Source organism: Neltuma alba, unplaced genomic scaffold (assembly GCF_004799145.2).
Source record: "Neltuma alba isolate B1F8T4 unplaced genomic scaffold, ASM479914v2 tig00011740_pilon, whole genome shotgun sequence".
NCBI lineage: Eukaryota > Viridiplantae > Streptophyta > Magnoliopsida > Fabales > Fabaceae > Neltuma > Neltuma alba.
Window position 1 is genome coordinate 1,462,441 of NW_021636368.1, and position 18,146 is coordinate 1,480,586.

Genomic DNA, 18,146 nt, shown 5'->3' on the forward strand with positions numbered 1-18,146 from the left:
AACCGGTTTAGCGTCTGGTCCGGTTTTTATTCCTTGGCTGATCCTGTAAAAAGGACTCCTACTACACAAGCACCCAAATCGAGGATGTCATGCCCACGTGGTCACGACAGACACCTAGTATGAAGCAATGAAAGATATAGCTATTGCACGATGGATAGCCCATTAAGTACGAGTAGGAGATGTTGGATTTTGGGCTTGGATTCGCCCCTAATGGACTAGACTATTTGACTGGATATTAAGAGAATATACTGGTCAAATATCTAAACAAGATTATGATATGTTTGACTCGGTCAAACATCCTGAATCAAATCCAATCAATTATGATGTAAATTTAATCAATTTATATTATATAGATTAAATATATATATTTTTAGAATTGATTACGATTGATTCTGGATTTGAATTCAAAAATCATAATCTTATAAGTCAAAGATATATTTGAATATCTAAATTTAAATTCAAACTGATGGGTTCAGTGGATATTTTGGCTTCCCAAAATATCTCTGGCCAAAGTCATAAATAGAGGCTTCTACCCATCAGTTTAATTCACTCCAATAGTTGAGCTTTTCTACTCTCTCTCTTATTGTTTCTTACAAAGAGGTGCTACGCTGTGCACTCAAAGCTTAGACTTTTATGGTCTAGCTTATAGCGGGAGCTTAGAGGATCCAACTGACCCGACCCGAGATCTGACTTGATGCATTTCCTGGTCCTTGTTTATTTTATCTGACAGATGCAAAAGACTGCCACTTGGACCAATCATAAGACTGCTACAGGGTTTATAAGTTATATAGATTAGTAAAATTGTATTTAATGTTTAGAAAACTCGAATAATTAATTATAAGTAATTTTAGTAAATGTTTAGATAATCCCATACAAGTCTTATAAAAATGATGGGAGAAAATGTTATTTTGTAAAATATGTGGATCTTTTGTTTTTTTTTGTTTTGTTTTTAGCCAACAGGTCGATCTTTCTATTTCATCTTAATTACATATAACTTGTTTATTATTGGAAAATTTTTTTTAAAAAATCCTAAAATTATCATTTTTTAATTTAGGCTAAGTGATTAAAATGCCTTTGTATTAGATTTAAAATAAAAAAGCTATTAAACTTGTTATTACTAGTACATTTCTTGTCATTAATTATTCAACACTTATTATTGCCAATTCATAACTTGTTAATAAATAATTTGTCATTACTAATATGTTTTTTGTCATTTGGTTGTTCAACACTTGTTATTAGTAGTTTAGAATTTGTTAATAAACTTTTTAATATAAAGACATTTTATTTATTTAACTACATTTGTAAAATACCAGATCAGATACCATTTGTTTCTCTGTCATTTTTAACTCTTACATGTCTAATTTAGAATATCATATTTTTTGATTTCTTTATTTATCATTTTTTAATTATTTTATACAATACATGTTTATTTGAAAACATATATTTTAATCCATGGATGCCTACATAAAAGGTCTGATGATATGAATGTCGCTGAACGTCCAGGTAAAGATTAAAAAAGGGACGGCATGCCAATTCCAAGTGGAAATTTGGTTCTTGTGGGATGCAACGCGTAGCCGAAGCGGATTCTTCCCGTTGCTGCGGTTTGAGTTTATAACCTTCACCTGCCTTCGGCATCGTCTGCTTCACTCTTTCTCCCTTTCTGAAGAATCAAACGCGCAGCCAAATTCTGCAGGGGCTGCGTTCTGTTAAGGGGTCTCGCTTTGTGGCTGTACTACGAGGTACACTATAATCCCACTTCACATTCCTCTTTCGCGTTTTCTCTTCTGTGTCCTTAGTGCTTCAGAAATATTGTTTTAGAGACGAGGGGTTGCTGATTTCATACGTATTGGTTCATGCACGCACGCATTGCAGTTCCTCCCAAAATGGTTCGAGTGTAGGGTTCGATGATTCTTGGTTTATGAATGTTTTTCATTCCTCGACCCGATTTTATATTTTATTTCCTACAGCGATGCCGTTGACTGTTATCTCGAATTATCGTCGTTTACCGCTTTTAGTTCTTGGGGAGGGCTTTGATTTGATTATAAACTTCTATGGCTGTGTCTCAGTGGGAAATAGTAGTGTTTATTTTGGCCAAAAAATCTTTACTTGTTTAGTGTTTCGTTTGTGCATGCAGAGAGAATTTGGGGTGAATAGGGGTATGGCGTCTTCGGATGATGAGGCCAAAGTTCGTCCACAATCTGTGTCAAATTACCATTTGGAAGATGATGAGAAAGAGCCTGTTTCATTTTCTGTATTGCCAATTCAATGGAGTGAATCTGAGGATACAAATGGCGAAAGTGGGCAAGTGTCCCAGGTTTTACTATCCCTTGTCATAAACAGTTTGCTGGTGAACTGTGAAATTAGAATTCATTCTTCTCTTCGTCATTCCTCAATTTTGAAACACTTATGTAATAAATATGGTTTGGAACTAGATTCATTTGTTTTTCTTTCTACTTAAAATAATTGCTGCTTGATAGAAGAATAACCTTATTTTTTCTTATTAAACTGTTGTCTTGGGATGTAAAGACTAAACATGCTTGGGTCGTGGTAGCAGATGCAAGACTTTGAAATTTCAAGAGACTGTGTGTATAAACATATCATGCAAGTTAAAACAAGGCATAAATAAATATATATAAAAAATACTGCAGTTAGGGCAGAGTTACAGGGAAATGTGCCATAGTGCAATAACAGAGAGGGTTACATTAGCAATTACAGCAATAAAGGTGGGTCCCAGTCATTTAAGGGCAAGAGAGTCTTCTTATCCAGAACCCAACATTCCACAATAAATAGTTTACTTTGGGTATGCAAAAATATATGCAAAAAATGCTAGGGAAGCTATAAATGTAAGCATCAAGCGATTCAAAACAGAGCTCCCAACCTTTTTGATCGTTGGATTCTGTCAGCATCCACTGTTACTCCTCCTAAGCTATCATTGTATGCTCTTCCTTTTCAGCCGCCTTTAGTTTCTTCTCCCTCCTCGTTCTTTATTGTCTCTGTTTGCTCCTCTTGGGTATGAGATAGCTTCGCTGTTTATGTTTCAGTCACTTGGCTGAAGGACTTTGCACACATCTAATTTGAATATCTTATTTATTAATCAAAGGATACATATAGGACGTCAAAACTCTATGATGCGTCAAGGTGTCTGCAAATCTAAACAGATTTTATCCAATTTGAATATCCTATTTAATGTTCTAATTAGTAGATAAAAATATCGTAAACTAAGAGATTTGGGCGATGCCTTTGGGCCTCAAAGCTTGCTATGCATTATCTTCCAGCATGAGCTCTGCCAATAATAAATAGCATAATAGATTAAAATAATAGGATAAATGGAGATAAATGAAACTCAGGGTAGTGGAGTGGACTTGGGCCTTTGGGCATTCAACAGAATGTTGCGTAGTTCATTGGTTTCTGTGGTTCTGTATGTTTTGGTGAAGCTCAATTTAATAAATATATGATTATTTTGCTTTGTGTAACAATTATGTGCTCATTAGTAAAATTATATTGAAATATCTGTAGTGTTCCTTCTGCTATCCTTATATGTTGGAGGTTTGAGGATTTGATCATGGGAAAGTCATTATTTGGTTTTAGAAAGAACTTTAATATGGTCAGGTGCAATTATTTCGGGGATATTCCCATTCTTACAGCCAATTAATGATCCAAAAATCTCATGAAGAAAACTTTTTCCCATTAATCTCTCTCAACTGTGTTAACTAGCTTGTTGAAGAGATGGGCACACTTATTGTTTATTATTTTTATTATTATTATGCATAGGTTTAAACTGTCACTTCATTATCTCTTTTTCCCCCTTGATCAAAAAGCAGATTGCTACTATGTCTATTTGTACATAGATGGGTATTATTAGAAGCTTGCTCAAGCCCTTCATTGTTAATATGTGACTGCATGATAGTGATCTGCTATTAATCCATTATAATTGTTTGGTTATTATTCTAGTAAGGAAGTGCTATACTCAATTTATTTTTTATTGCAGATGATTTTTTTAACGGGTCATTAATATGGCAATAGATGTTAGAATCAATCTCACCCAAGAGGGGGTGAATTGGGTGAGTTACAAAAATTTAGAATTAAAACGAGACAGTATTGAAAAACAGAGAGTCAGAGTCAGGAGAGATTTCACTGCAGAGGGAAGACACAAGATTTATACTGGTTCGGTCTTAATGATTTGACCTACGTCCAGTCCTCAGAACATCTCTGAGTATTTCACTATCTTCCAAGATCGACAGGGCTCTTGGTGTCTCGGTACAGTAATTGAATCGCTCAATCACTCCCCCTTACTCCCGTAAGGATACAAGCCCTCTCAAGAGTCCACACTCTTGAGTATCACTCAATAGTAATTAATGAAGAGTAGTTATCGACTCTCTTACAGAGTGAAATTAATGATGAACACTGACGCTCAGTAGTATTGCGGAAAACAGAGTATTGAATGCTAGACTTAATAATCACAGGTGGTAGTTCCGGTATTCCATCTCTTCATTAATGCTTCTTCGCGCCTTTTATAGTTGATATCGTTAAGTAGTCGTTAGACGGAAGAACTTCTAGCCGTTGTGACTCCGTTTGCGTGTTTCGCTGGTTTCAACGGTTCTGCCATTAATGCGTCTGAGCTTCTGACACTGTAGGTTGCAGTCTACGTAGTCCCGTTGAAGAGCCGTTGTATTCTTTCTCAGTAATTTGCATATTTTAAGCTTTAAACAAGTAAGTCTTGCGGTGTAGGCTTTAGTCATGAACAAAGAAGAGATAACGAATTTATCATTCAATGATTTTGGACGAAGTGATTTATCTGTAAAAAGAGCAGAAAAACATTTTGGATATGCTTGATCGAAGTGGTGATCGATTACTTGTTGATCAATCAGGTTATCGATAAATAGAGTGAAAGCTTTTTGAATCAGTTCATCAATATTATCGATCAAGTGTTGGATCATTGACTTTAAGAATTATCATGGTAAACGGAAATCGTTCCATGATCGAACAAGTGATCGAACACTTGTTGATCGAACAGATTATCGATAATTCAAATGTTACAGAAATGAAACTTCAGTCATTGATGATCGAACAAATTATCGATAAATGGATGATGGATAAGGTTATCGATAAACCATGAGTAAGAATATATTTAGCGAAAAACACAGTCTATCTGGAATGATCGAACAGGTGATCGATCAATGAATATTCGAACAAGTGATCGATAAAGTGAGAAAAGAAATTTAATCCTGTAAGGTAAAGAAACTGATTATCGATCACGTTTTGTGAAAACATGAGTTTCAGGAAATTGGATGATCGATCATATTATCGAAAAGTCAATGATCGATTAGGTGATCGAAAAAAATGGTTCAACATAAGTTAATGTGAAGATAGCAATACTTAGACTCTTTATCGATCAAGTTATGTGAAAAGGTACTATGCAGACAAGATAAATTATCGATAATGTTATCGATAATTTGGTTGCAGAAAAACTAAATATGAGTAGATAAAAACATTGATTATCGATCATGTGATCGATAACTTTCTGATCGATAATGTTATCGATTCAGCAGTTATGATGGCTTCTTGCATCCAGAGGGTTAGAGCATAATGTTCGATTATGTGTTTGATAAGTAAATGATCGAAAATATGATGGATAACAGAATTAATATACAGAACGAGTAGAGTGTTACCTCTTATCGAATTCGTTATTGATAACTGATTTATCGAACATGTGATTGATAAATGCACTTCAGATTTGGCTCTCTTTATCAATAACTCAATTGTTTATCTGATGTTATCGATCAGTTGATCGATAATTAACCGTAACCTTTTGTGATTTCCATGTTAATGATAATCGATCATTTTATCGATTAACCACTTATCGAATAGTTCTTCGATCAAAATACCTACTATAAAACTGATTTACACTTGAACACTTATCTGTAACCTTAGCGATAAACGTTTGATCGATCAGATGATCGATCAACATACTTAACTCAATTAATCTAACTTTGTTATCATCAAAACTATAATCCTAACAATAGATACTTCATTCCGTCTTTTTCCCTTACATGCTTTCCCTTCACAAGATGCTTTTTGGCATTGGCTCTAAAATTTGCCATAACATTTTCCAGTGACCTTTTGTAGGATAAATGGATAGTGTATCTTGCACCTATTTCATATGGTAAATGATACACATCCCACGGTCGCCATTTTACACAAGTGGAAAAACTTGAAGAGGTATGAACTCATGCTTCTACTCAACTTAATCTCATCAATCACTGTGCACCTTAAATATTTTCTTGTAATTATTGTGTTTGTGCTTTCATATTTCTATCCGTTTTTTTGTTCACTCACACTCTTTGTGAGTGATGTTAGATTAGGTTGGGCAAAACATACTGAATTGCATGTATGATTGCTATTTCCATTTAGTATTGTTCATTTCAACGTGCAGCCTATGAATGGGTATTGTAAATTTTGTGTAAAATAGGTATTTTGTTCTATATAATTAATGTCCAGCAACAAAGTGATGATATCTGGAGCTGGGAAATAAAATTACGAGGGCTGGGCTTGTGATTTTGCTGCTCAAATTGAAAACGGGTCTAAAAAGGCCAGCCCTAATGGGCTGAATGCCTAAACAGGCCGGCCCTGCAAGTAACCAATCTAGTCAACCAAACTTGTTTTTACCCATCACGAACAAATAAACGCTGGCAGCCTATTGTATATAGTTTTGTCTATTAAGGCGGTGTATAGTTATGGAGACAAGGCTCTTGAGGGCCAAGGTCATCGGCATTTAGTCCTGGGCTGTTTATCATTCCGCTGATACCATGAAGGCTGAATAATAATTCTTATTGCTTGCTCAATCAGAGTGTACAGCGGAAACAAATAGGAAAAGAGAGGCAACCTAAGAGAAGGGAATCTCCAAGATAATAGGAGATATTCTAGCCTAGATAATGTGAGAATCAAAATTTAAAAACTAAAACATAGTAACTACCTAACTAAACAGACTTGCAGCAAAGGAAAAAACCTAGGACTAAACCCAGGGTTTTGAGCCCAAGGCCCATTAGAGTTCGGCTCTAACAATGTTCATTCCTTGTGACTTCATACCAAATCTCCCTATATAGATATACTACTTGGCCTGCGTGAAGATATAGCGAGAGAAGAATTTAGTGTAAATCTAGGTCAAATCTAGTCAACATAAGATAAGGATGAATGCTGAAATAATATAACAGTAGTGAATGTGATGATAATCATAGTAAGATAGATGGGATAAGTAATCTAAATAAGGACAAATATTAATAAATCAGACTACAAAGCATATTGAAAAAAATGTAAAGAGAGAAACCCTGATCAAGAGATGCTGAGGTTGTTTAGCTCATGATGTGTTTGGTGTGAGATCCCGATGGCGGGCCTAAATAGGTAAACAGAAACAGTAAATACTAAGCTATCAAGCCCTCAAGCTGAGCATATAAACCATACAATTCCAATTTTATTACCAGTGTATGTGATTTGTGCCTCTCGTGTTAATTTTTTACGTGATTTTGCTTTATTTATTGATTGCAATCTAATCTAGGATCAAACTTAACATTGTTGGTAATAAATTTATCACTGATTGCAACATTGCCAATTCTTTGAACTTCCAATCTTTCACCATAAGCAACTTTAACAGTTTTATGACCAGAACAAGGCTGAAGTTCCTAATATGTGTGGCATTAATAGTCATATGATCTGCTTCTAACTCTGCAATCCAAACTTCATGATTTGAGCTTTTAATAGTCTCTGTTTAGTTTCGTATACCATCTGTATACATTTTAAAATTTATAATTACTTCCATTAAAATTTTACAATTCATTATTACATCTATTAAATACTACTTAAAGGTTCATTCTTGTGTGTGCAGATTGTTGATAGGCGCCATTGGTATGTCCAAGGTGGTGATATGGTAAGTATTTATATTGGTGTGTTTATTTGGCCCTTTTTTTAAAAATTTAATTTGCATATTTTTTCCCGTAGCCATGATCAGATTTTATTTGAATGAACCATTGCTTTGTGTATTTTTCCTTTTACATAAGGGTTTTAGATACCTGAAATTTTTAGTTTGGTTCTTTAAATCTCAAGAGGACCTGACATTATAATGCTGTATCTTCATTTTGAGTTGTAGTAGGAAATTTCTGCTAATCAATTGATTTCTTTCGATTTTGTTCCTGTTCTACTTTGGGGAGTAGTTGCTGCTGACATCTAACTATCCTCGGCTTCCTTGACAATTGACATGATTTTTGTTCTTAATTTAAATAGTCTATTAGTAATCTTTTGTAACTACCGTAAATCTTTGGACGATTACTTAAGAACTTGGTTCTATTTTTCATTTTGTTTTTGTACATTTATATACTTAAGAACTTGTGAATTTTATTTATGCTATTAGTCGTAAGAACTATAGATCTTTGTTTTAAAAAAAAAAAAAAAAATCCATAGCGGTGGTTTTATATAGTTGTCTTTTATTTGCATTTTTTATTCTGTAAATTAATTTGTTCTTTGCCTTTCTTTTACTCTCAAAATGCATATGCACATTAACTACTATTATTTAGTGTTGAATATCTCATTAATATTTACTGATGTTCAGATTGTGGACTTCTGCTATGGTGCTAATTTTTTTAGCATCCTGATGAACAAAAAGCTGGAAGAAACAGGGAAGAAATGCTTTTACAAAAACCACGATTCACTTCCAACAAAGGTGAACTTGCATTTGGGAGTTTGTTATGGCATATTTCTTATAATTTAGTATAAATCATGATGCCTTTCGACAAAATCAGCTAAGAACTCTAAGTCTGTTACTATAATTGATTGAAATAGTGTATATAAAAAGGCAACAAGCCTGCCTCTTTAGCTTTAGATAGATAAATCTAAAGCTATCTAATTATCTCTAAAAAGAATAAGATAAATAAAACTGATTAAATGAAGGACAAAAGGATAACAAATAAATTCTACCAATTAAATAGGATAAGAGCAACATGTTAAAACCCTAGAGAAAGTGCGATGACTTCCATGGGCCTTGGGCTTGTGGCTTTTAACGCATACCCTCTAGCCAAGAGGTAGATATTCTCCATGCTTAGCTTGCCAATAAGTGTTTCAAAATCCACAAGGAAGACTCCTTGTGAGTAGGTTGGTTACTTGAGCTTTAAGGTATATATGATACTATCCCCTTGCCTTAACCTTTTTGGTGATAAACTGGCAGTCAATCTCCACATACTTTGCCCTATCTCAATGTTTGAAACTATCCATGAAGCCTTCGCTCACCTAGATTGACATGCTGTCCCCTTGCCTTAACCTTTTTGGTGATAAACTGGCAGTCAATCTCCACATGCTTTGCCCTATCTCAATGTTTGAAACTATCCATGAAGCCTTAGCTCACCTAGATTGACATGCTGCAATGGAAGAAGAGATGATGGCCCTTGACCCTGCTAGTACTTGGACTGATGAAGGTTGAGTAACTTACGTCTTAGCTTCATATTTTATTCAATGAATAAGAGTCTACATATACAGCGCATTGAATACCCAAAATTAGCTAGGGTAAATCAGAAACTAAATCCTAGATAATGATAATATCATATCTAATCTATTAATTAGATAAGAAAAGGATAAGATAAGTAAAATAAAATATAACACATTTGAATATTTTGAAACTAGTTGGATGAAGCTGGTGGGCTCTCTTTTTGGACCTTAAAGCCTTGCCTTCAACACACTCTCTCAAATTGGCAAATAGATGTCCATCATTTTGAACTTGCTTATCGGCTCTTCATTCCTCTCAGTTGCTAAAGCTTTAGTTACAGTACCAGCTATTTGCTGCTAACTATTGGGGATGTATATCACTTCAATCACCTTTGCATCAGTCTTCTCTTTGATGAAATGGCAGTCAATCTTCATGTCTTTCATTTTATCGTGGTGAATTGGATTCTTGACAATCCAAATAATCACCATATTATCGCTAAAACGTTTCATAGGACTCAAGATTTATTTTTAGCTTTATCAGTCTTTTGAGCTAGATCCTCTCATAGATCTCTAGAGCCAGTGCTCTAAGTTCTAATGCAATGCTGTTGCATGACACTACTGATTGCTTCTTGCTTTGCAAAGTCACTAAGTTACCTCAAACAAAAATGCAGTAGCATGAACTTGATCTTCTTTCAGTAATAGGGCCTCCTAACTAACATTAGTGTATATTTTGACCTCCCTGTGTAATTTTTTTTCCTAAAAGAAAAATCTGTCTCAGGGTTAATTTCAGATAATGCAGAGTTCTATAGATAGTTGTCAAATGCTTTTTATTTGGCTCATTTGAGAATTGACTTATCATGCTAATCGCATAGGCTATGTCTAGTTTAATGTGAGTGAGGTAAATTAATTTCCTAACAAGTCACTAGTACCTACCCTTGTTAATTGGAGTTGATGGTCGCAAATTTTTTGGGCTTCTTTTTGTTATCCTTCTTTTTCTTGTTTAAGTTCATGAAGAAAACTTTTGATTTGAAATAGGACTATTGTATTTGAAGCAGAAGAGTACAATTCCAAAGCAGTGTCCCAAATATCATAGTACACAAACATGAACTTGCATCTAATGCCAAGCGTCATAGAGTGAACCAACCATGACATGACTTGATTGTTCTCTACTCGCCATGTTGCTAGTTTTGGATTCATAGGATGAGAGGCAAGGCTTTGACATCAAGATACTCCTCTTTACATTTGTCTCAAATGAACATGAGAAAGGATTAAGATCATTAGAGCTAATTGTCTTTGTTATGTTTATAACCAATAATTAGATTGGATAAGTTGTTTGAACTCGATGGCTAGGATGTGCTACTAGGGTGATTGTCGATGCCATAGGTTCAATATTAAACACTTTGTACCTGCCAAATTGAGGCGTGTTGGTCATGAATGCAAGGAGGGGAATAGAACGAGTGCACATAAAATAGAAGTAGAGAACTTATCTCAAGAAGTTCATAGGGGAAGAAGGAGTGTGTGCAAGGCTTTGTAGCTGTGTTGATGCATAGATAGAGGTGTAGGATAGTTGAAATGGAGAAGATGATGTGTCTTTGTGAAGCTTTGACCTTCTTCATAGAACAGACGTGTATAGGAATGAACATGTGCAAAGCAGAACGCGACCAAGAGACATGAATTGGAACACATACTAGAAGGAGGGTGTGAGGGCAGAGTCGCACAAATTGGGACAATCATGGGAAACATTTCGCGTGCATTGATTGTTTTAGTGTAGTTGACTCTCAATAGGATTGTATAATTCGTGAGTTTGATACCATGATGAAAGGCTGAGTAATTCATATATTGACTTCATATCTTATTCAATGAATAAGAGTCTAGATGTATGGGGCACTAGATGCCCAAAAATAACTAGGGTAAATTTGAAACTAAACCCTGGATAATAATAATATCATATCTAATCTATTAGATAAAAAAAGAATAAGTAAAATAAAACAAAATACACTTAGTATGTTTTGAGCTAGTAGGTTGTCTTTTTTGGCCTCGAAGTTGTACTTCCAACGTAGGCTTTTGTGAATTTACTATAGTGAGGTATGTCATTCGGTATAAATGCATGCTTGCTGACAAAACATAGGCTGATGGTACTCTTAATTGTCTTAAGGCACGTCTTAGTGTTAAGGTTATGCACAAACCCATTGGGTTGACTACTCTAAACTTTCTCATCCATTGCAAAGCCTTTTTATTTTTTTATTTTTTATTTTTTGTGGCTCACCTCTTTATCTCAATGGCAGCTACTTATGGCTAGGACCTCCACCAATTGGATATAAAAAATGCCTTCTTACATGGGATGGTGATCTTCACGGAGAAGTCTCCATGGAGCAACTACCAGACTTTGTTACTTTGGGGGATCATGGGAAAGTATGTTGCCAAAAAAAAAAAAAAAAGTCTTTATATTGCTTAAAGTGAAACCCCTATATATTGTGGTTAAAAAAATTGCCATGAATAAAAGTATGACCATTCTCTGTTCTATCAAAGAATAGATGCTAGCATGATTCTCCAAGTCATGTATATTGAGGACATTGTCATTGCAGGTAGCAACACCTCGAGAATTCACTGCTCAAATGCATTTTGCACTTTGATTTCCAAACAAACGATGTGATTCCATTAATGTATTTCCTAGAAGTTGAGGTTTTGAGGAGTGAGAAAGGCATTTTACCTTCACTGAGGATATATGTTCTCGATTATAGAAGGAAACATGAAAGCCAGGATCTATACCATGTACTTTCTCTATGATCTCTAATCCACACCTTGATGTTGATAAGAGCAAATTATTTGAAAATTCTAAGAGGTTTTGGAAACAAACTGGGAAATTGATTTATCTCACGATGACTCAACTTGATATCACCTACCTGATGTGCTCAGTCAGTTCATGGCGTCACCATCTATTAATCAGTGAAAAGCTTTAGAGCATGTCTTATATTAGGAACCTAGGCCGTGATGCATTGTATAGGAATTATGTTCACAGGTATTGTATGTCTTTTCTTATGCGGATCCACAGCTGCTAGACGATACATTATGTGATATTGTCTTTATGGGTGGAAATTCGGTGTCCTAGAAGTGTAAGAAACAAAATGTGGTATGATGGTCTGGTGTAGAATTAGAGTACAGAATCGTGGCATAACCTATATGTGAGATAATGTGGACATATCAATTATTGAAGGAGGTTGGCATTAAAACCTCATTATTGGCGAAGCTATGGTGTGATAGTCATGCTGCTTTACACATAACTTCTAACTCTGTTTCATGAATGCACAAGGCATATCAAGATTGATTGCACTTTATTTGGGTTAAGATTCAAGAAAACTCTATTTCTACTGGACGTGAGGACTAGAGATCAATTGGGTGATCTTTTCACAAAATTCATAATAGGGCTCGCATTGACTATCATTGTTACAAGTTGGGCATTATTAACATTTATATGCCAACTTAGGGGATACTGTAAATATAAGAATATTCTGATTGTTGTAGATAATGTAATCTGTGTCATTATTATAGGATCTGATATTATTTCGTGAGGATACTATTCCATCATATAATCTCTGTATAACTTCATATGATGAAAATAAGCGGAATATGTGTTATATATGTAAAGGGGTTGGCAATTTCACAAATTCCCAGCGCATATAATTTTCTACCTAATGGAATTCTCTCTCATATTCATGTACCATTGACAAGGTAGCTAAGTGCTAGACAGATCATTCTTCTGGCTGGTCCCTCATCCTCTCCTGTCTTATTCTTATTCTTTAAGCAGAGACATTTATGAAATCAATGATATCCCAACTCACTTTCAACATAGCCAGATTCTTGTTGAAGCTACAAGTAAACTCTACTAGTTTCTTTTCTACTTTGAATGTCCTTATAGATACTCAACTTTCTGTGGGAGTTTTTGGGCTTGGACTAATTGGGTGCAATGTCTACCCCATAAGAAAATATTAATGGATATGTCCTTGTTACTTGGAAGAGAGTGATGTTGGAAATTCTTATCCCGTCAAGTGTCAATGCTTCACATTTCAAGGGATTTGCCCTTTCCTTGTAGACTGTGGAAAATATTCATGTCAGTTCACAGCATTTAATTAGGTGGATGCATGAGTTAGATATCATAGCTCAACTTCATTTGTATGTGTAGCATGAGTACAACAACAATAATAAAGCCTTATCCCACTAGATGGGGTCAGCTACATGGATTGCATGACGCCATTGAGCTCTTTTGATCGACATTGATATTTTTGAAGCCAAATCTTTGGATATATTATTATTTGAGTGTAGCATGAGTACCTATTCATAAAAAAATTGACCACGTCTCTTTTGATCGACATTGATATTTTTGAAGACCTGAAAATTGTTGATATCACAAAGTGAAATCTATTTATCATTTGGTGAACAAATGTGAAAGTTGCTGAGTAGTTTTGAAAGCTATAATGCTTTTAGATAGTTTATGGGGATGATGTTTGGAAAAATGCTAGAGCTTCCGTGAAATTTCTCACTGTTCCCCTGCTAACTCGTTTGTGGTGAATGCTGATATAATCTAGGATCTATCTTTGGGTCTTGCTTATGTTAATTTGAGTTCTTAATCATGTTTTTTGTGTGTCTTTGTTTTAACAGAATGATTTTATTTTGAAATGAGGAACTGGATGGATGTCAAACTGAAGGAGTTGCCTATGGGTTCAAAATTGGTGAGAATTCTTGCATCACATGGTTTAATGTGTAAATTCATAAGGGTCAATCACAAGTTTGTTCCCTCCATATTTTCCGTTTATGCTGGAACAGATTATGGGCCTCAATCCCCCTTTTGGTGTTCATGGAAAAGATGCTAACATGTTTGTCAAGAAGGCTCTTGAGTTTCAACCTAAACTCCTCATTCTTATTGTTCCTCCAGACACAGAAAGGTATTTGTCTTCCAACCCTTCGCTGCCACCAACTTTTCTTTTCCCTTTCTCAAGACAAATGATGTTTCCTTACATACTGAACAAAACAAGCCTTTTGTTCTGTTTGTCACATTCTTCCCTTTTCTGCAGGCTAGATAATAATCAACCTCCATATGATCTTGTTTGGGAGGATAAGAACTTCCTGTTAGGAAAGGTAAATTAATGATTTCTTTTAGTAATTATTGCGGTGAATTTTTAACTTTTCAATAATAAATGTTCTTTCATGGCTGACAGAAGTCTGATTCCCTTTTCTGTACTTTCCCTCTAGTCGTTTTATCTCCCCGGACCACTTGATGTTAATGGGAGACAAATGGATCAATAGAACATGAGGGGACCTATACCTTATCTTTGGAGTCGTCATGATTGGACTAATAAACACAAGGCGATAGCCCACAAGCATGCTAATGTCCCCAGCGAATGTGATGCGCTGATAGAAAAGAGATTTGATGAAATCTCACTTGCTGATCATATTATGAATGGTAATCATGGCGACAATCTCACACTCGGTCATGACCTTCCCCCCAAAGCAAGACTATGATCCCAAAGATAGTCGGGTTTCAAGGAAGGAGGGTGAGGAAGAAATCTCGTCTCATGATCTTGCCTTTGGGAATCATGTGGTACGAGAACACTGCTCAATAAATCTTTGAGAGAATGTTCGCTATGAATATGCACTTGAGAATGTTTTTTTGTATCTTCTCCATGTGTTCTCTTACTTCATTCAATATCACTTCTACCTGTAGCGCAGCTTTGAAGTTGTCTGTTAGATGCAACCGTTGGAACTTCTGTAGAGCATTAAATGAAACTTTCCGTTGAAGTTTCAGTCCGAAGTGGTTGGATGCATTTAATGCCTCTGATAGGAGTACTTTTAGATCTTAATCTTGTTAAATCTCAAATCTTTCTTTGAACTCCTGCAAAGAGTGTTATAATCTTTCAGTTCATAACCCATACTGGATTCAAGTTAGATTTGACTTGGAATACGCTGTCAACGAACTCCTGCCTCCTCGGTGAAATCACAACGTGGAGAGTGAAATGTTACTCGGATGGTGTCATAGTTGACTTGTATTGTTGAGTCAGATGCTCTGAATATATTATTGAGACTTTGAGGTAGAGCTGGGAAAACTAGTTAAGCCTGTCGGGTTAGCTGTTTAAGCTTGTTTAAAACAAGAGTTTGGTTTATGAATTGAGATGTCTAAAGGTAAGTAGAGCTTAAAAAGGCTGGTTTATTTAAATCTGCTTTTTGATTTTCACCTTTAGAATTTTAAACTAATATAATAGTATGAATATTATAATTAATATAAATTAATATAATAGTGTTTTAAACTAATAAACATAATAGTGTTTTTCCTTAGAAACAACTCTCACTCACAACAATCATTCAATATATTTTAAGAAAACAGATAAAATTATAATTTTAAACTTCTCCTGTTATAGGAATTACATAATTATGCAGGTCACTTTTGATTAAAAAACAATTATACGTGAAAAATTAATATAAATATAAAATGAGACCACTATAATTTATTAATCTTACTTTAAAAGCTACCATTATGAATAAAAAATGAATACTACGTTACTAAACAAGGTTTAGATTTGCAATTCAGAAGTTGTTTTTCTTGAGTAGTAATTTTTTATTTTAATATAAATAAAATTTTTAATTTAAAATTAAAAAAATAATTTACATCTTCAAAGTTAAAAAAAAAAAAAACCCAAAATAATTTACATCTTCAAGTTTAAAAAAGCAGCATGTGAGTTAGTATGATAACATTCTCTTTATAAGTTACGTTCTTATTAAGAAGTTAAAAAGAACATGAAAAAAAGTCTAGAGAAAATTAACTTTGAAAAAATTTATTATGAAAACATAAAGTTAAAGTGATTAACATATCTTAGGAGCTAGAATTCATGATACCAATTTCTTTCTATTCTTTTTGAACAAAATACTTTTCATAAGTAATTTGGTCATTTTATTTTTATTAGAAATATTTTTTTTTTCTTAAACAGGCCAAAAGCTTGTGGGCCAACCCGAGTCCACAAGCTCAAGGTTGGGCTTTGTAAATATGTCCCTTTTTTAGAACACTCGCTTCAATAGTCCAGCCTACTGGGGTCAAGAAGTGAAGGGACGACTCGTTTTCTTAACTCTACTTTGAAGTAACTTGAATATAAAGAGAGTCAATATTGACCTTTGATGAACTTGGGGTGAACTTGAGTCAAATACTCAAGATGCAATATAATAGACTCAGATAGAACTTGAGGCTTTTTTTTTTTAAAATAAAAAAGAAACTGGGTTCAAATTTGGAATTTATGCAAGTCAAAACTCAAGTCAATAATGACTTTTGAGGTATTTTGAATCTATTAGAGTAAAAAACATTATTATTAATTTATAGTTTCATTAATATATTTCCTACAAAGCAAATATTTATCTAATTTTGTTGTCATTAAAATATTGGATCTAACATTCTTTTCTTTTTTGATAATGACAAAACTTAGATGCAATAGATTAGCACATAAGATAATATACATGAAATATAATAATGCAAACAGAAAAGATTCAAGCATAACAGAAATACATATCGAAAGACAATTAATCCATTAATCAAAACAATTCAAGAATGATTTAAAACCTCGCCAATAACTCATTAATCCTTTGTTTTCCTTTTATCCTTTTGGTCTTGTTGGTTTAGATCTTCCTGATTTCTTCCTCCTTTTTGGAATAATCTGAAAGGGGTTTAGGTACATGAGGATTGAAGGTCATTAACTTTGTCCTCGTGTGAGAAGGCTATTTTGGTTAGAGCCTCAATTGGCTCTAGGACAGTTAGCACGTTGGTGGTGAGTTCTTTAATCTTGATAGAAAGAACTTAGAGGGTGGAGACAGGGATCATGGAGGGTTACAGCAAAGGGAACTTCTCTTTTGAATTTTTTTGTGCTCACTTATGAGAGGACAGATGTAATGTCCTAGATTTTGGGCCTAAAAGTATTAGTATTAACTTGAAGTGGGTAGGCCACCAGATTTTTTTTGGTAGGAGTTCCAGAAGTTTCCTAGAAGGGCGAGAGGATTCTCAGGGAGTAAATTGCAAAGCAAAGATTTTTTGGAGCCAAGAGAAAGACAAGTTAGAGACTCTGATAAAGTCTATTGGAAACGTGTATAGGAATTAGAGATGATTAAGGGCTAAAGGTTGTGCTGAGAGCCTCGGTGAGATGACTCTTGAGGCTGGACTCAAGCAAGGAGCTAATTGTAAATTTGATAAATTTCGGGTCAAAAAAGGTAGTGATAAAAACTATGCCCGAAAATTCCAGAAAAATCCTAAAAAATTCTAAGAAAATGGGAAATGAGATTTTAAGGCTCATATAGGGTTAAAAATGATAAAAATACCCATCAAGCAAATTGATGAAATTCCAGGATTTGGGCTAATTATGAACATTAGCTGAAATTGGATTATTTAAAATATGAGGAGGTCTCAGGTAACTGGAGAAAAATAAAAAATAGTACTTGAGAAATTATAACAGGTTTTAAAAATAATTTCATCCCTAGAAAGCAAAGAGGTTGATTTTAATAAAATTTAAAGCCTATTTATGCACTATTTGAGAAAAGTCAAAATAAACTATTTATAGGTTGACTTTTGACTTAAGAAAAATTAGAGAAATTTGTTATGATGAAAAGGTAGTATTGGTACCCAGAGACAAATTCTCGGAGTTAGAAACTGATTG

General features: G+C 34.4%; 1 protein-coding gene across 8 annotated transcripts; it reads left to right on the plus strand.

The window, feature by feature from the left end:
• The first annotated feature begins 1,551 nt into the window (after positions 1 to 1,551).
• Positions 1,552 to 15,401, plus strand: LOC114717503 (protein ENHANCED DOWNY MILDEW 2-like). 8 transcript variants are annotated; one of them, XR_003737712.1, is made up of 8 exons: positions 1,552 to 1,739; positions 2,135 to 2,314; positions 6,127 to 6,219; positions 7,880 to 7,921; positions 8,600 to 8,710; positions 14,122 to 14,192; positions 14,287 to 14,598; positions 14,713 to 15,401. XR_003737712.1 is itself a non-coding variant. In XM_028902649.1 (7 exons), the coding sequence occupies exons 4-7, from the start codon at positions 14,139 to 14,141 to the stop codon at positions 14,736 to 14,738; spliced, it is 297 nt and encodes a 98-aa protein (XP_028758482.1). In that variant the 5' UTR covers positions 6,026 to 6,219; positions 7,880 to 7,921; positions 8,600 to 8,710; positions 14,122 to 14,138; the 3' UTR covers positions 14,739 to 15,401. The 8 variants fall into 8 exon arrangements, 3 of the variants coding, with proteins under 3 accessions (XP_028758482.1, XP_028758483.1, XP_028758481.1); XR_003737713.1 differs by lacking the exon at positions 1,552 to 1,739 and adding an exon at positions 1,808 to 1,894; XR_003737715.1 differs by lacking the exons at positions 1,552 to 1,739; positions 2,135 to 2,314 and adding an exon at positions 2,849 to 2,934 and having other exon boundaries at positions 6,114 to 6,219.
• Positions 15,402 to 18,146: the final 2,745 nt, after the last annotated feature.